Source organism: Phaseolus vulgaris, chromosome 8, assembly GCF_000499845.2.
Source record: "Phaseolus vulgaris cultivar G19833 chromosome 8, P. vulgaris v2.0, whole genome shotgun sequence".
Classification (NCBI taxonomy): Eukaryota; Viridiplantae; Streptophyta; class Magnoliopsida; order Fabales; family Fabaceae; genus Phaseolus; species Phaseolus vulgaris.
The window spans coordinates 46635467-46653713 of record NC_023752.2 but is presented as its reverse complement, the minus strand read 5'-3'; the positions used below and the strand labels follow the sequence as shown (position 1 = coordinate 46653713).

Below are 18247 nucleotides of genomic sequence, written 5' to 3'. Positions count from 1 at the left end.
AGCTTAGGTGCAAGGACCTTGTCCATTAGTCTTTGGTAGGTGGCGCCTGCATTCTTCAACCCAAATGGCATCACCTTATAACAGTAGCTGCATGTCTCTGTCATGAACGTCGTTTTACTCTCATCCCTTGGATGCATCTTGATCTGATTGTAACCTGAGAATGTATCGAAGAAACTCAGCATCTTGCAGCCCGAGGCGCTATCCACTAATTTGTCGATGTTGGGTAGTGGGTACGAATCTTTGGGGCATGCCTTGTTCAAATCTGTGAAGTCAACGCACATCCTCCACTTCCCATTTGTTTTATTCACCAGGACGACGTTGGCCAGCCACTCAGGATATTGTATCTCCCTCATGTGGCCAGCACTTAATAATTTCTGCGTCTCCTCCTTTACTACGAGGCGCCTTTACTTGTTGAACTTCCTCCGCCTCTGTCGTATAGGCCGGACCTTGGTGTCCATGGTGAGGTGGTGGCATAAAAAGTCTGGGTCGATGCCTGGCATGTCGGAGGCGGACCATGCGAACGCATCTAGATGGCGCGCAATCACTGCTGCTACTGCATACTGTTCCTCCTGGCTCAACAAGCGCCCTAGCTTGAATATCCTCCCGCCAATCTGTCTCTCCACCACGTTGTTCTCTGGTTGGTCTCCACTACCTTTTTTTGTAGTCACCGCCTCGTTGGCTTCTCCGAGCGAGGCCCCCTCGGATACCTCCTCCATCGGCGAGGCGTCGCCACCTCTTTCCCCTACGGGCGAATCTTCTCTAGGCGTCGCCCCTGTCGGTGTGGCTCCCAAGGGCCCTACCTCCATTGGGGAATCTGAAAGGGATGGTCGTTCAACCACCATGACCACGCCTCCCTTCGTCTTTGTCTCCAGTATTGGCTGTGAGAACGGTGCGGAATACCCCTTTGGTGGAATAAATTGCTCAGGCTCATTTATGTCGTGATGCCCTACATTGTGGTGCCCTCCACGGCACAACCTTTCATTTGCGCGGAGGAGTTCCTCCATTGCTTCTTGCAATCCCTGCATCATACCCATGAGCTACTGCATGGTCATCTCTTCACTCCTAACAGTATTAGCTGTACTAGTATTACTAGAAGTACTAGTTTACTAGCGGTACTAGTATTACTAACAGTACTAGAATTTCTAGCAGTACTAGTATTACTAGCAGTACTGGTATTACTAGCAGTACTAGCAGTAGTAGTATTACTAGCAGTACAGGCAGTAGTAGTATTACTAGCAGTACTAGTATTACTAGCAGTACTAGTATTACTAGCAGTACTAGCAATACTAGCAGTACTAGCAATACTAGCAGTACTACTATTATTACTAGCAGTACTAGTATTACTAAAAGTACTAATATTATCAGCAGTACTAGCAGTACTAGTATTACTAGCAGTACTAACAGTACTAGTATTCCTAACAGTACTAGTATTCCTAGCAGTAATAGCAGTACTAGTATTACTAGCAGTATTAGTATTACTAGCAGTACTAGTATTACTAGCACTACTAGCATTACTAACAGTACTAGTATTACTAGCAGTACCAATATTACTAGCAGTACCAGTATTACTAGCAGTACTAGTATTACTAGAAGTACTAGTATTAGTAGCAGTACTAGTATTACTAGCAATACCAATATTACTAAAAGTACTACTAGCAATACTAGAAGTACTAGCATTACAAGCAGTACTAGCATTACTAGCAGTACTAGTATTACTAACAGTACTAGCAGTACTAGTATTACTAGAAGTACTAGCAGTACTAGTATTACTAGAAGTACCAGTAATTCTAGCAGTACTAGCAGTAGTTGTATTTCTAGCAGTACTAGTATTCCTAGCATTACTAGTATTATTAGCAGTACTAGTATTACTAGCAGTACTATTATTACTAGCATTACTAGTAGTACTAGTATTACTTGCAGTCCTAGTATTACTAACAGTTCTAGTTTTACTAGAAGTACTAGTATTACTAGCACTACTAGCACTACTAGTATTACTAACAGTACTAACAGTACTAGTATTACTAGCATTACTAGCATTACTAGTATTACTCGCACTACTAGTTTTACTAAAAATACTAGTATTAATAGCAGTACAAGTATTACTAGAAGTACTCGTATTACTAGCATTACCAGTATTACTAGTAGTACTAGCATTACTAGCAGTACTAGCATTACTAACAGTATTAGTATTACTAACAGTACTAGCAGTACTAGTATTACTAACAGTACTAGCAGTACTAGTATTACTAACAGTACTAGTATTACCAGCAGTACTAGTATTACCAGCAGTACTAGTATTTCCAACAGTACTAGTATTTCTAGTAGTACCAGTATTTCTAGCAGTACTAGTATTACTAGCAGTACTAGCGTTACTAGTATTACGAGTATTACTAGTATTACTTGCAGTACTAGTATTACTAGCAGTACTAGTATTACTAAAAGTACTAGCAGTACTAGTATTACTAACAGTATTAGTATTACAAACAGTACTAGCAGTACTAGTATTACTAACAGTACTAGTATTACCAACAGTACTAGTATTACCAGCAGTACTAGTATTACAAACAATACTAGTATTTCTAGTAGTACCAGTATTTCTAGCAGTACTAGTATTACTAGTAATACTAGCGTTACTAGTATTACGAGTATTACTAGTATTACTTGCAGTACTAGTATTACTAGTAGAACTAGTATTACTAGGAGTACTAGTATTACTAGTCGTACTAGTATTACTAGCAGTTCTAGTAGTACTACCAGTACTAGTATTACTAATAGTACTAGCAGTACTAGTATTACTAGCAGTACTAGTATTACTAGCATTACTAGGAGTACTAGTATTACTAGCAGTACTAGCAGTACTAGTATTACTAGCAGTACAAGTATTACTAGCAGTACAAGTATTACTAGCAGTACTAATATTACTAGCAGTACTAGTATTACTAGCTACTAGTATTTCTAGAAGTACTAGTATTACTAGCAGTACTAGTATTACACTACAACATTTTTGGCTTTAGACCACGCTAAAATAGGCCACAGATATAAAAGTGTTCCCTAAACAAACAAAAAACCACAGTTTTAGTAGAGTGGCTTAAAATATACAATAAGCCACGATTTTAAAAGTGTTGATACTTTAGGCCATGGTTATAAAATCGTTAATAGTATAAGCCACGGTTATTTATGTGTGGTTTTTTGAATTAAAAAAATCTAAAATAAAATTCAATTTTTGAGGGAAATTTTTCGTTTTCCCTCTCGGTGACTAAAGAACAGACCTCTCATCACTATTCACCTACGTTCTTGCTTACGAACGTCTCGCGAACATATTTGCGGTTCTCCCTCAGTTTTCACGTTCTCCCTCACTTCTCACCTTCTCGTCGCGTTCTCCCTCACTTCTCACCTTCTGACCGAGCGTTTCCTCACTTCCGAGACATTCTCACTGCGCGTTCTTCATCACTGACACCCTGGACTGGACGTTTTCACTGTCGTTAGTCGGGCTATCCTCACTGAACACACTAGACATTCTCACTCATTTCAAGTACATTGTATCTCTCGCTTTTAGAGTTTCGATTTTGGGTTTTGTTTGGTTTGATTGAATTTTGTTTTGGTTAGGTTTGATTGAATTTTGTTTTGGTTTCATTTAATCTTTCACGTTTCGTTAAGTTTAATCTGGGGATAGAGGTTTCTTTTCATAGACTATAATTTGGGGACAAAGGTTTCCTTTTTCGTGAATTTTAATTTGGGGACGAAGAGGGTTTTTGAGAAAAATTTTATAAAATAATTTATGTCATTGTTAGTAATCTACCTCTAATTTTGTTCATAAGTGGTCACAGAAGTAGATTAGCAGCCGTGGCTGGTTTTCAATTTGGCAACATAAAAGTTGTAGATACTATAGTTGGTCTAGAATTGTTGAAATGGGAAGGGAAGGATTTTTTCAGTGCTATCCATCAGATTGTCAAAATTCCAGCAGCTGGAAATGTTGCAATTTTACCATTTTTGTTGCAGAGTATTAGAAGAGGGCTAGCAATGGCAATGGACAGCTTTTGGATAGTTCTTATTTTATAGCAGCAACAAAGTGGTTTCGTTTTGTGCTTCTTTAGGGTGAGGTAGCTAGTTGAGTTTTCTCTATAACAGCTGGTTTATTGTTTTTATGCTGGCTTTTATGCAGAACCCTTCACTGTGACTCTAGCTACCAATCTGTTGAACGTTTTTTAATTTTCCTACTTGCTTGTTAATTGTAAATATTATACTATGTACACACATGCATCTTGCTTCCTACTGCTGGTGTCGTTACCTTTACGAACACTGCATATAACATTAATATTTTTGGCTTAATGAACTGATATGGGAATATGGCAAAAAAATCAATTGAGGTTAGTATTACCTTTTGTGAAGAAGAGTATTACAGGGCACCAAAGAAAAGGGACTTCCATATAGATGTTTAATACGAATAAGAAGAGAAAAATCAAAACTATTAGCATAAGACAAAGCTTTATATATACTATAGATCCGCAGTTCTGTTCTGGTACACTAATGTATAATATATAAATTTTGACCATGGCCTCTTGTTTTCTACACCATATAGTTTGACATGACGTTTCACACCTTGACCACGAATTATGGCTTGCAATCTTATGACTCCCTTCAATGCTCTTAATGCTTTCCTAGTCTGTTACACTCCTAGTTTCAAGTTCATGAGTTTAAAATTGTTTAACTTTTTAGTGAGTCCATTTATATTTGTTTTATTTGAGTGGATACACTTGAGTAAAGAGAATCAAATTGATGAAAAGTGCAACAGCATGTGCAGTAGCAACTGCAGCATAAGTCCATTTATATGTTTTATTTTTGCTCTTAAAGAACATCCTATATTTGATATTGAAGAAAAATGGGTGAAGCCAAGAGTCAAATTTAGAGATTTAAAATACATATTTCATAATTCTTACTAAACAATTAAGATGCTTTAGTCATCTCCATTCTATTTTATTTTTATAACGTAGTTTCTATTCATTTGTCAACATAAAAGAAACATACCCTAGTAAGGACCGAAACTGCCACTGTTCAACTTTCATTTTCAGTAACAATTATTTATTGGCCAATAGGACTAAAATATACCATGAACAATGATACTTTTTTATTATAAAAAAGTAAAAGAAAGAAAACCACATATAAATGCACACAAGAATATTTTTGTTTTTATTTTCTCTTAAGTAAAACATGTATAATTTATTCTATATTCTGAATAGTTTAATTCATATATATGTTGTTGTTAGTGCAATTTTTTTATTTTGAAAAATCCTGCATCCGATTAAAACTCTTGCTGATAGGAATTCCTATTGGATGACTTCACAAAAATTAAATTCTTTGAGTTTCATATATTTATGTGAATTTAGCTCTTTGTTTTGTTTAGGCTACCTTTGAGATTTCTTTCAAATTCTTCATGTTGTTATTGTTGAAACAAAAAAGGAGCCTTAACTAGGGGAGCAAATAAAAGTAAGAGTGTTTAAAGAAATTATGATTGATTTACTATGTCATTTTAATGGTCTTTTTAGAAATCATATTTCCACACGTTCAACTATATTTTATCTGAATCTTTGTACGTCTGGTTGATTTATAGGTACACTATAGAGTATATCCAAGTAATGTATAGCTTCCTTACGAAGGTGAAGATAGTGTAAAGTGGAGATTTATTAACTACTGTAAGAGGTTTGTTATGTGATAAACATACTTAACTTATTTATCATTTTAAATATTCAAAGCATGTTTACTAGTTTGTTTCTTTAATGGTTATAAGTGTGCTGGAAATATTTGGATTGATGGACCTAGATCAAGTTCTGTAACTTAACTTGTGATTAACTCATATTAAATTAGAAGAGAACAAGTATTTATTTTATTTTATTATATTATATTTTGGTAGTTGCTATATTTATTGTTTGAATTAGATTTAATTAGTATATATTTATGTATTTTTTACAGCTTGAAGACAATGAAGAGCACGAAGACAATCTTGAAGAAAAATGAACTTATTAATATGTAGTAAAGAAACAATATATTATGTTTTTTAATTAAGTTTGTAATTTTAACTTTGAAGACTTGATGGTTATCATTATACTTTAAGACAAAAAAATTTATTATGTAGTTGGAATGGAATACATCTATTGAAATATGTGAAATTTCTTGTTGAGTCATTTATGTTTCAATACACGTTTATTCTTTTTATCCTGAACTTTTGTAAGAGTAATTCTTCTAAAATGAAAGAAATATATTGTAGTTTTTGTCAATACTTTAAGCAACACTTTTAAAATTGTGGTTGTTATAAAGATTTTAGGCAACAGTTTTAAAATTGTGGTCTTTATAAAAACCGTGGCCTATTACCAACGGCCACGCTCACCTAGAGCACGGCTAAAAAACCGTTGCCTAAACTTTAGGCCACGGTTTTAATGCTTCAGACCACGGTTTTATGGTGTTGTCTAAAGTAATAATTGTTGTAGTGTTACTAGCAGTTCTAGTATTCCTAGCAGTACTAGTATTACTAGAAGTACTAGTATTACTAGCAGTACTAGCAGTACTAGTATTACTAGTATTAATAGCAGTACTAGTATTACTAGTATTAATAGCACTACTAGTATTACTAGTATTAATAGCACTACTACTTTTACTAGCAGTACTAGTATTACTAGCAGTTCTAGTATTACTAGCTGTTCTAGTATTACTAGCTGTTCTAGTAATACTAGCAGTACTAGTATTACTAACAGTACTAGTATTACTAGCAATACTAGTATTACTAGCAATACTAGTTTTTCTAGCAGTACTAGTATTCTTAGCAGTACTAGTATTTCTAGCAGTACCAGCATTATTAGCAGTACTAGCAGTATTAGAATTTCTAGCAGTACTAGTATTACTACCAATACTAGTATTACTGGCAGTATTATTATTACTAGCAGTAAGCAGTACTAGCAGTACTAGCAGTATTAGAATTTCTAGCAGTACTAGTATTACTACCAATACTAGTATTACTGGCAGTATTATTATTACTAGCAGTACTAGTATTACTAGTATTAATAGCAGTACTAGTATTACAAGTATTAGTAGCAATACTACTATTTCTAGCAGTACTAGTATTACTAACAGTACTAGTATTCCTAGCAGTCCTAGCAATACTAGTATTACTAGCAATACTAGTTTTTCTAGCAGTACTAGTATTCTTAGCAGTACTAGTATTTCTAGCAGTACCAGTATTACTAGCAGTACTAGTATTACTAGTATTACTAGAAGTACTAGTATTAAGAGTAGTACTAGTATTATTAGAAGAACTATTATTACTAGCAGTATTAGTATTACTTAAAGAACCAGTATTATTAGCAGTACTAGCATTACTAGCAGTACTAGCATTACTCACAATACTAGCCGTACTAGTATTATTAGAAGTACTAGCAGTCCTAGTATTACTAGCAGTAGTAGTATTTCTAGCAGTTCTAGTATTACTAGCAGTACTAGTATTACTAACAATACTAGTTTTACTAATAGTACTACTATTACTAGCAGTACTAGTATGACTAGCAATAGTAGTAGTATTATTAGCAGTACTAGTATTATTACTAGCAGTACTAGTATTACTAGAACTACTAGTAGTATTACTAGCAGTACTAGTATTACTAGTATTACTAGCAGTACTAGTTGTACTAGCAGTACTGGTATTACTAGCAGTACTTGTTTTTCTAGTAACACTAGTATTACTAACAGTACTAGTTGTACTAGCAGTACTAGTATTTCTAGCAGTACTAGAATTAGTTGTATTAATACCATTAATAGTATTACTAGTTACTAGTATTACTAAGCAGTACTACTATTACTAGTAGTACTATATTTCTAGCTGTGCTAGTATTACTAGCTGTACTAGTATTACTAGCAGTACTAGTATTAGTAGTATGACAAGCAGTACTAGTATTACTAGCAGTACTAGTATTACTTGCATTACTAGCAGTACTAGTAATACTATCAGTACTAGTATTACTACCAGTACTAGTTGTACTAGTAGTATTACTAGCAGTCCTAGTATTACTAGTTGTACTAGCGGTACTAGTATTACTAGCAGCATTAGTATTACTAGTTGTACTAGCGGTACTAGTATTATTAGCAGTACTAGTATTACTAGCAGTACTAGTATAACTTGTTGTACAAGTATTACTAACAATAATATTATTACTAGCAGTACTAGTATTACTAATTGTACTAGCGGTACTAGTATTACTAGTATTACTAGCAGTACTAGTATTACTAGTAGTACTATTATTACAAGTTGTACAAGTATTACTAACAGTACTATTATTACTAGCAGTACTAGTATTACTAGTGGTACTAGTATTACTAGCAGTACTAATATTACAAGTTTTACTAGCGGTACTTTTATTAGAAGTTTTACTAGCGGTACTAGTATTCCTAGCAGTATTAGTATTCCTAGCAGTACTAGAATTACTAGTTGTACAAGTATTACTAACAGTACTATTATTACAAACAATACTAGTATTACTAGCTGTATTAGTATTACTATAAGTACTAGCAGTACTAGTATTACTAATTTGTATTAATACCACTAATAGTATTATTAGTAGTACTAACAACATAAGTATTTCTAACAGTACTAGTATTACTAGCAGCAGAATTATTACTAGCAGTAGAATTATTACTAGCACTACTAGTATTACTATCAGTACTCGTAAAACAAGTAGTACTATTATTACTAGGAATACTAGTATTACTAGCTGTACTAGTATTTCTAGCAGTACTATTGTTACTAGCCGTACTAGCAGTCTTGGTATTACTACCAGTATTAGTATTACTAGCAGTATTACTATTAGTACTAGTACTTGTATTACTAGTATTACTTGCAGTACGAGTATTACTAGTATTACTAGAAATACTAGAATTACTAGCAGTACTAGTATTACTAGTATTACTAGCAGTACTAGTATTAGTAGCAGTACTAGTATTTTTCTACCAGTATTAGTATTTCTAGCACTATTAGTATTACTATCAATACTAGCTGTACTAGCAGCACTAGTAGTATTACTAGCAGTACTAGTATTACTAGTTGTGGTAGCAGTACCAGTATTACTCGCAGTACTAGTATTACTATTAGTACTAGTATTTCTAGCAGTACTAGTATTACTAGCAGTACTAGTTGTACTAGCAGTACTAGTATTTCTAGCAGTACTAGTATTAGTTGTATTAATACGAGTAATAATATTACTAGTAGTACTAGCAGCATTAGTACTACTAGTATTACTATTAGATTAGTATTACTAGTTGTACTAGTATTAGTAGCAGTACTACTGTTACTAGATGTAGTAATATTACTAGCAGTACTAGTATTACTAATATGACTAGCAGTATTAGTATTACTAGTATTACAAGCAGTAGTAGTATTACTAGCAGTACTAATATTACTTGAATTACTAGTAATACTAGCAATACTAGTATTACTAGTTGTACTAGTATTACTAGCAGTACTAGCACTAGTAATACCATTATTACTAGCAGTATTGGTATACTAGTATTACTAGCAGTACTAGTATTACTAGCTGTACTATTATTATTAGTTGTACTAGTATTACTAGCAGTACTAGCTGTACTAGCACTAGCAGTATTAGAATTACTAGTAATACTAGGATTATAAGCAATGCTAGGATTACTAGCAGTACTAGTAGTATTCTTAGCAGTAATAGCATAACTGGTATTATTAGTAATACTAGCAGTTATGGTATTACTAACAGTACTAGTATTACTTATATTACTAGTCTTTCTAGTTGTACTAGTATTACGAGCAGTACTAGTATTACTAGGAGTATTAGTATTACTAGCATTACTAGTTTTACAGGCAGTACTAGTATTACTAGTTGTACAAGTATTACTAGCAGTATTAGTATTACTAGTTGTACTAGTATTACTAGCAGTACTAGTATTACTAGCAGTACTAGTATTACTAGTTGTACTAATATTACTAGCAGTACTAGTATTACTAGTAGTACTTGCATTACTAGCCGTACTAGTATTACTTGTTGTACTAGTATTACTAGCTGTACTAGCAGTACTAGTATTACTAACAGTGCTAGTTGTACTAGTATTATTAACAGTACTAGTCATACTATTATTACTAGCAGTACTAGTATTACTAGCAGTACTTGTTGTACTATCAGTACTAGTATTACTTTTAGTATTAGTACTACTTTTATTAATGGCAGTAATAGTATTACTAGTAGTACTAGCAGTATTAGTACTACTAGTATTACTTGTATTATTAGTATTACTAGTATTAGTAGTAGTACTAGTAATACTACCTCACTACAAAAAAAAATGTATATTGTTACGGTTATTTTCGTTTAAACTGAGTTTTATTACCGCCACAATATACGCTTGTGGCTTTTTTCGAAACCGTCATTGTATAGGCTACCACAAAGTTTACTGTGAGAGTCTTACGCTACCCGCCGTAATACCCGTCACCTTAAACATTGTGTAAGTAGTGGCGATTTTTATACGTAAATAGTGTCAGTTATATTTGTCGCAATTTACATTCATTGAAGAAGATTCTGACACCATAATATACGTAAGTAATAACCTTTTTAACTGAAATAATTTTAATTCTGAATAAATAAAATTTAACCACCACTTTTTCATAATAAAATAAAATAATGTATAAAGTTATAATCATCCATTCATTTCATTAAAAATTAAAGCACACATAATAATGTTCAAAAGTTTATATGTAGTAGGGGGTGTAGGTGTCATATAGGAGGTGCCAAAACTAGGAAGGAAGTCACACCTTCCTCATGCTCTAGTTGGCGCCATTTTAGTGTCATTTAGGAGGGAATTTGCATTTGATTTAGCTTCTCATTTCAGCACCTCTTAGGCTATAAATAAGGTGCTTGCCTTTGTATATTTCAGAATTGGAAATTAGATATAGAGAAACTCTACTCAAGTTTAGAGAGAAATTGTGAGTTTTGTTGTCTCTTTCTTCCCTTGCCTTATCTTGTGTGCCAATGGAGAGCTTGAAGTGGTGGCAACCTTTCACTTATCTTGGAACAAGGCTCCAAGTGGCGTGATGCAGTTCCAAATTCTCAATCCAGCAAGCTTCATTCCATAAGTGTCATTCCTTTCATCTTCTTTTGCAATTTCATTCGGTAGCTAGCTTCTCTTTAGTGTTCTTCAATTTTTCAACCGATTGGTTTTGTATTCTTTGTGATGTTCTTCATTTTCTGTTCGGTACCTTTCTGTTTTTAATTCAATTGTGTTTAGTATCTTGTTCTATGGAAAATCACAAGGAGATAGCACTCTTGTTGAGTTTGGATCATCATTTTGGAAGGCTATGTCTCCATTGATGACTCCTTAAGCTTCCTTGATTCCATTTCTGTTTTCAGCTTGTTATTTTGTTGATGTAATTTCGGTTTCTTTGTTTAAGCACTCTATGATCCTCTTAATTGTTGTTTTTTTTCTCTTATAATGTTGTGTTCAAGAGTTTAAAAGTGTCTATGTTCAATCCAACTCATATCAGGCACCAAGCTTAAAAAGAAGAAAATAGCCACAGATTAAAGTGGTATGCATCAACAACCATGAGTGTCTTATACAATCAAATATTAATCCACAAATATTTTACTCAGGATAAATAAACCAAAATCTTACAGCAATAGCAATGCACTTCATTGTGGTGTTCAGACACTAGTTCTTTGAAGTCACTGCATGAAGAATTGTAAGTAATTAAGAAGTATCATTGGTTAGAAAATTTAAAGTAAGCACAAGAAAGCCTTAAAGAAAAAAAATTTCTCATATTCCCATTGTCATGCTTCCTCGTAGATCATTATTGTACCGTCCCGTATCGGGGCGTTGACTAAGTCAAGGTCAAAGTCAACGGCTAAAGAGTCAAAGTCAACGCAAGGCGTCGCCTAGGTGGAGAGACGCCAAATGCCAGCATCGCCAAGAGGAAACGTCGCCAAGGCAAGGCGTCGCCTAGGTGAAGGCGTCGCCTAGGTGAAGGCGTCGCCTAGGTGAAGGCGTCGCCCAGGTGAGGGCGTCGCCAGATCAAACAGTGTAAAAACAAGGCAATCACGGTGTGGTTCCCCGATACCCATGGGTAGGAAAGACCATGGAGGGAGCGACGTCGTGGGAAAGCCTCAGGTCCCGATGTCTCGGGAAAGTGATAAAGAGAAGGAAAAGGTGGCTTCAAGGCCATAGTGATAGTACCAGTGAAGGGCAGCCTGACTCGCGAAGTACCCCTGCCGCCCCAGAGACGCCTTCGGGACAGATACGACCCAAGAGGAAGGTCACGCCCAGGATAACCGGGTGCAGGGTGTGAGAGGAAGGCAGATACGCTCTCAGAGTAAGTGGCTAGATACTTGGGGGCATGAGTTGGCACCCAAAAAGCCACCCCTAGCGCAGTAGCACTCCCAAGCAGGAGGACCCACACGTAGAAACGTCCCCAGATGGGCAGAAACGCCCCCAGATGGGGTCATGGCGTCGTGAGGCCCTCTACGTGTACGACAGCCATGCCGGAATAGAAACACCCTCTAGTCAGGTGCCAGGTAATTAAAGATATTCAATACAGTTTCCCTTTCGAGCATTCAGGTACTATTATGACTCCCAAGCGTTTCAACGTCTTAAATGCGCTACGTTTCGTAATTAAGCGCTTTAATGAGTGGGTTACGTTTGAGATTAAAGGCGCTTTAAATGTTGGGGACAGTTTAAATAGCGCTGAGAATGTCGGAAAAAGGGTTGGAACCTTTGGCAAATTTACGAGAAACTCTTTGGTTGCTTGACCGTGCTTTAAGGTTACGTACAAGTGACTGGAGAATATTTTTGCCTGAAGGAGACAACACACACCCATATACACATTCTTTTACCACCTTCAGAGTGCCACACGCGGTGCTCAGATACGTGGGTGGACAGTTTTTTTGGTGTTTCTTGCTGGCTGACTTGAGCGTCGGAGTGCACACGGCCGCTAGGGCGCCTCTTTGTCCTCTTTTTTGCAGGAATCCACGGGCAACCAGCGGGAAGGAGGCCCCAGCTGACCGTTGAGGTCGTGCACGAAGACGTCCCGGTCAACCGGACGGAACATTTGGCGCCCACCGTGGGGCCGATATAAAACATCAGTCCCATCACAAGTTCGAGAAAAATTTACCAAGTTACAGTAACGTTGAAGGAGGTTGGAGTGACAATGGCCCCCACCAGACGAAGAGCAGCGCGCGCAGCCCCAGCAGACCTATCCATGCAGCAGGTCCTGGAAATAATGAGGGGGCTGCAGCAGGACATGGCGGATTCGAAGATGGAGCAGGAACGCATGCAGGCAGACCTTGACGCCTCGCATGAGCGCAACGAAGAGCTCCACCGTGTGAATGAGGAGTTACGCCAGGGCCTGAGAAACGATCGGAGGCGGCCTGGACAGGACGAGACGGAGAACCATTCCCCACCAAGGGAGTTTTCCATTCCTTTCTCGCAGGAGATCCTAGATGCAGCGATCCCGAACACATTCGCGGGACCCAAGGTAATCTTCACTGGGATGGAGGACCCAGAGACGCACCTTGCTGCATTTCACACACAGATGGTCCTGATAGGCGGTTCTGATGCTGCCAAGTGCAAGCTCTTCATGAGCACCCTGACCGGGATGGCTATGGACTGGTTCATTAGCCTCCCCGAGGGCCATATCACATCTTTCCGCCAATTGTCGCGGTTATTCAGAGAACAATACTTAGCCAACAAGGCCCCACTGCCGGACTCCTACGATCTGTTTGATGTGAAGCAGTATCTGGGGGAGACCCTGAAGGAGTATATCAATCGCTTCGGGGCCCAGGTCGTGAAGGTTGGTACAACAGAGGAGCCTATGATCATGTACGCATTTGTGAAAGGCGTATGCCCCGGCCCCTTTGGAGAATCTATTATCCGCAATCGCCCTAGGACCTTCGCTGAATTACGGCGTAGGGCGGTAGAGCATATTGCTTCAGAAGGGGAGGTATGTGTGAAGCGCACCAGCGCCGTACCCTCACGCCCGAGGGGACCAACACGAGTTCAACCCGTCAGAGTCAATGAGACCACGACGGGAAGAAAGAAGCCAGAGGCGAGACGCCCCTACGAGGCCAGAAAGCCCTAGCCCCGGGGTCCAGCAGGAGGTGAACGCCCCGCCAGAGAAAGAGCGAGACCGGCGAGGTACAACTTCGTGGTTGAGTTAAAGGATTTGATCGCCATGCCCAACATAGCTGAGAGGCTGAGGCGACCGGCGAAGACCGAAAAGGTGTTAGGGCCCCGTAAAGACTCTTGGTGCGAATTCCACGAGGCTTTCGGACACCAAATTGATAATTGCCTGTCGTTGGGCTACCAGCTAGATGAGCTGGTGAGGACTGGATTTTTGAAAGACTATGTCACAGATCCCACAACGACCACCGCTTCGCCGCCGCCGGCGGATGAACCAGCGCACGAGATGCCAGTGCTTGGTGAGGTCCATACCATTGCTGGAGGTTTCTCTGGCGGAGGGCCCACCGCCTCCCAGCGGAAGAAATACGCGAGGGGGGTAAATTCAGTTGAAGAGAGGCTCTCGGGGGAGCCATGGGAGTCAGATATCGTGTTCACACGACGAGACCTCCGAGATGTGGTACCCCACGACAACGATCCCGTTGTCATCTCTGTTGTCACAGCCGGAAGGAAGGTTCACAGAGTGCTTGTTGATCAAGGAAGTTCGGCAGACGTCATGTTTCTGTTGACCTTTAACAAGTTACGGTTGTCCCCCGATCTGCTGAGTCCCTATACAGGATGTTTGTATGGGTTCGGGGATAACCAGGTAGAAGTCCGGGGGTACCTGGAGTTGAGGACTACGTTCACAGACGGAGAGGCCTCCTGCACCGAAAGTATCCGGTACCTCGTCGTGAACGCTAATTCTGCCTACAATATTTTGCTGGGCAGACCGGCGTTAAACCGTTTAAGCGCAGTGTCCTCCACCCGTCACATGAAGATGAAGCTACCAGACCTCAGCGGCCGGGTGATAGTCATCAGATCAGACCAGGAGGAGGCGAGGAAATGCTACGAAAACAGCCTGAAGACGAAGAGAGGCGTATTCGTGGTGTACGAACGTCCGCCGAGAGCGGACGCAACGATAATTGAGGCGACGCCCGCTGGGCTGACGCCTAAAGAGGCCATAGCAGAGAGGGCGATGCCCGAAGCAGATGTGCCAATGGAGGAGGCGCCCGTAGAAGAGGCGGTGCCCGCCGAAGAAGCGGCGCCAGTCGAAGATGATAGTAGGGAGCAACCTGCAGCTAACACCATAGAAAGGGAGATTGGCGGCAAAGCTTTCAAGTTAGGAAGTTCGCTAAGTCCAGAAGAACAGGAGGGGGTGGCAGAAGTGATTTCGCACCACCTGGATGCCTTCGCATGGTCCGCCTTGGATATGCCGGGCATCGACCCCGATTTCCTGTGTCACCACCTCAGCATGGACGCCACGGTCCGCCTCGTGCGTCAGAGAAGGAGGAAGTTCAATGAGGAGCGACAACAGGTGGTGAAAGACGAAACGTAGAAGCTGCTGAGTGCTGGCCACATTAGGGAGATTCAGTACCCTGAGTGGCTCGCCAACGTCGTCTTGGTGAAAAAGGCGAGCGGAAAGTGGAGAATGTGCGTTGACTTCACGGACCTGAACAAGGCGTGCCCAAAGGATTCCTATCCGTTGCCCAGCATCGACGCCTTAGTAGACAGCGCGTCTGGCAGCAAGGTGTTAAGCTTCCTGGACGCCTTCTCAGGGTATAACCAAATCAAGATGCACCCAAGAGACGAGAGCAAGACTGCGTTCATGACGGAAACATGCAGTTATTGCTATAAGGTGATGCCCTTCGGGCTAAAAATGCGGGCGCCACGTACCAGAGGTTAATGGACAAGGTTCTGGCGCCAATGCTTGGGAGGAACGTATACGCTTATGTAGACGACATGGTGGTGGCATCGCAGAACAGGGTGCAGCACATGGCAGACTTGGAGGAGTTGTTCAACACAATATCCAAATACCGCCTCAAGTTGAACCCCGAGAAGTGTGTTTTCGGGGTAGAGGCCGGTAAATTCTTGGGTTTCTGCTCACCGAGAGGGGGATAGAGGCGAACCCCGACAAATGTGCGGCTATTATCGCCATGCGGAGTCCGACATCGGTAAAGGAGGTTCAACAGTTGACAGGGCGGATGGCGGCGCTCTCGAGGTTTGTTTCCGCCGGAGGAGAAAAGGGGCATCCGTACTTCCAGTGTCTCAAGAGAAACAGTCGCTTTGCATGGACTGAGGAATGCGAAGCGGCTTTCGTTAAGCTGAAGGAGTACCTGGCGACGCCCCCGGTTCTCTGCAAGCCGGTAAGGGCGTGCCCCTCCGGTTGTATTTTACTGTAACAGAGCGGCCATCAGTTCTGTGTTGGTCCAGAGCAGGACCAGAGTCAGAAGCCCATCTACTTGTAAGCAAGGCCTTACAGGGAGCTGAGACAGGTACCAAGCACTGGAGAAGGCGGCGCTGGCGGTAGTGTTCTCGGCTAGGAGGCTCCGTCATTACTTCCACAGTTTTACGGTGGTGGTAATGACCAACCTCCCTATACAGAAGGTGCTGCAGAAGCCCGATGTGGCAGGAAGAATGGTACGCTGGCAGTGGAACTGTAGAATTCGACATACAGTACGAGCCTAGAGGATCCATCAAAGGGCAGGTGTACGCGGATTTTGTAGCAGAACTTTCGCCCGGAGGTGAGCAAGAGGTGGAAGCGAGTTCACAGTGGCTGCTCTCGGTTGATGGCTCCTCAAACCAACAAGGGAGTGGTGCGGGAATAGTGCTGGAAGGACCCGACGGCATACTGATCGAGCAGGCCTTGCGTTTTGCCTTTAAGGCAAGTAACAATCAAGCAGAATATGAAGCCCTGATTGCAGGAATGCTCTTGGCCAAGGAGATGGGCGCACAGAACTCCTAGTGAAGAGCGACTCCCAGTTGATTACGGGGCAGGTGTCGGGTGAGTTCCAGGCGAAGGACCCACAGATGGCGGCGTATCTAAAATACGTCCAGTTGTTGAGAGGGGCGCTCAACGCTCTTGAGTTGATACACGTCCCGAGGGAGCAGAATGCCAGAGCTGACCTGCTCGTAAAGCTGGCCACTCAGGCAAGGGGGGTAGACAGAGGACAGTGATCCAGGAGACCTCAAGGCTCCGCGTCGATTCGTGGAAGACAACAGGGTGGATGTCCTCCAGATTTATGCATCAAGGGGAAGGCCGAGGAGTCACTCCTCTTTGACCCAAGATAGCAGAGGGCGCCCCGCATCAGTATATACGCGGGTGTGTCTGAGGAAGAGCGATGCAGGTCTGTGTCTGTCCAAGGGAGACACCTGGATGACGCCCTATAACGATACCTGGCGGATGGGGCTCTTCCAGTGGACCCTGAAGAGGGTAAGAAATCAAAAGAAATGCCGCAAGATATACTTGGTGGATGGGGTGCTGTTCAGACACGGTTTCACTCACCCTATCCTAACATGCGTCAGTGGCGATGAGTGCACCAGGATATGGCGGAGCTACATGAAGGCATCTGCGGAAGCCATGTAGGAGGAAGGTCCTTGGCCTCCAAGGTAATACGCGCAGGTTTTTTCTGGCCAACGGTGAAAGAGGATTGCGCACGGCACGCCCAGCGGTGTAAGCAATGTCAAAAGCACGCCGACTGGCACAAGGCGCCGCCAGAAGAGTTGCGGTCCATATACAGCCCGTGGCCTTTCCACACATGGGGAATTGACATCCTGGCCCTTTCCCACTAGCAATCAGCAGATGAAGTATCTGTCGTCGCCATCGAATACTTCACTAAGTGGATAGAGGCAGAGCCCGTGGCACAAATCACTGCGCATAAGGTACACATTTTGTGTGGAGAAACATCGTGTGTCGCTTTGGTGTACCCAGGCGCCTGATATCTGACAACGGAACCCAGTTCGCCAGTCAGCAGTTGAGAAATCTGTGCGCTGAAGTGGGAATCAAGCAAGTGTTCGCGTCGGTTGAACCCCCCAGACCAATGGCAAGTAGAGTCAGCAAACAGAGTCTTCTGAGGGGGTTAAAAAGAAGGTTAGAGAAGGCCAAAGGGGCGTGGGCGGAAGAGGTGCCAAGGATTATATGGGCATACCACACCACGCCCCAATCCTCTACTATGGAGACGCCTTTCAGTTTGGTGTACGGGTCGGACGCGATGATTCCAGTAGAAATACACGAAAGCTCACCGCGTTTTCAAAGCTTTGTGGTGGA

The 18247-nt window shown here is 40.8% G+C and overlaps 1 protein-coding gene across 1 annotated transcript; it reads right to left on the bottom strand.

Moving 5' to 3' along the window:
- Positions 1 to 404: 404 nt before the first annotated feature.
- Positions 405 to 10500, bottom strand: LOC137825244 (uncharacterized threonine-rich GPI-anchored glycoprotein PJ4664.02-like). Its single transcript, XM_068630917.1, has 11 exons — positions 10454 to 10500; positions 9517 to 9883; positions 8583 to 8985; positions 7880 to 8524; positions 6930 to 7815; positions 6759 to 6883; positions 6443 to 6707; positions 2284 to 2822; positions 2225 to 2237; positions 1130 to 2174; positions 405 to 1019 (listed from the first exon to the last, which is right to left on the bottom strand). Exons 1-11 carry the CDS (start codon positions 10498 to 10500, stop codon positions 405 to 407), a joined length of 4950 nt encoding a protein of 1649 aa, XP_068487018.1.
- Between the last annotated feature and the right edge of the window lie 7747 nt (positions 10501 to 18247).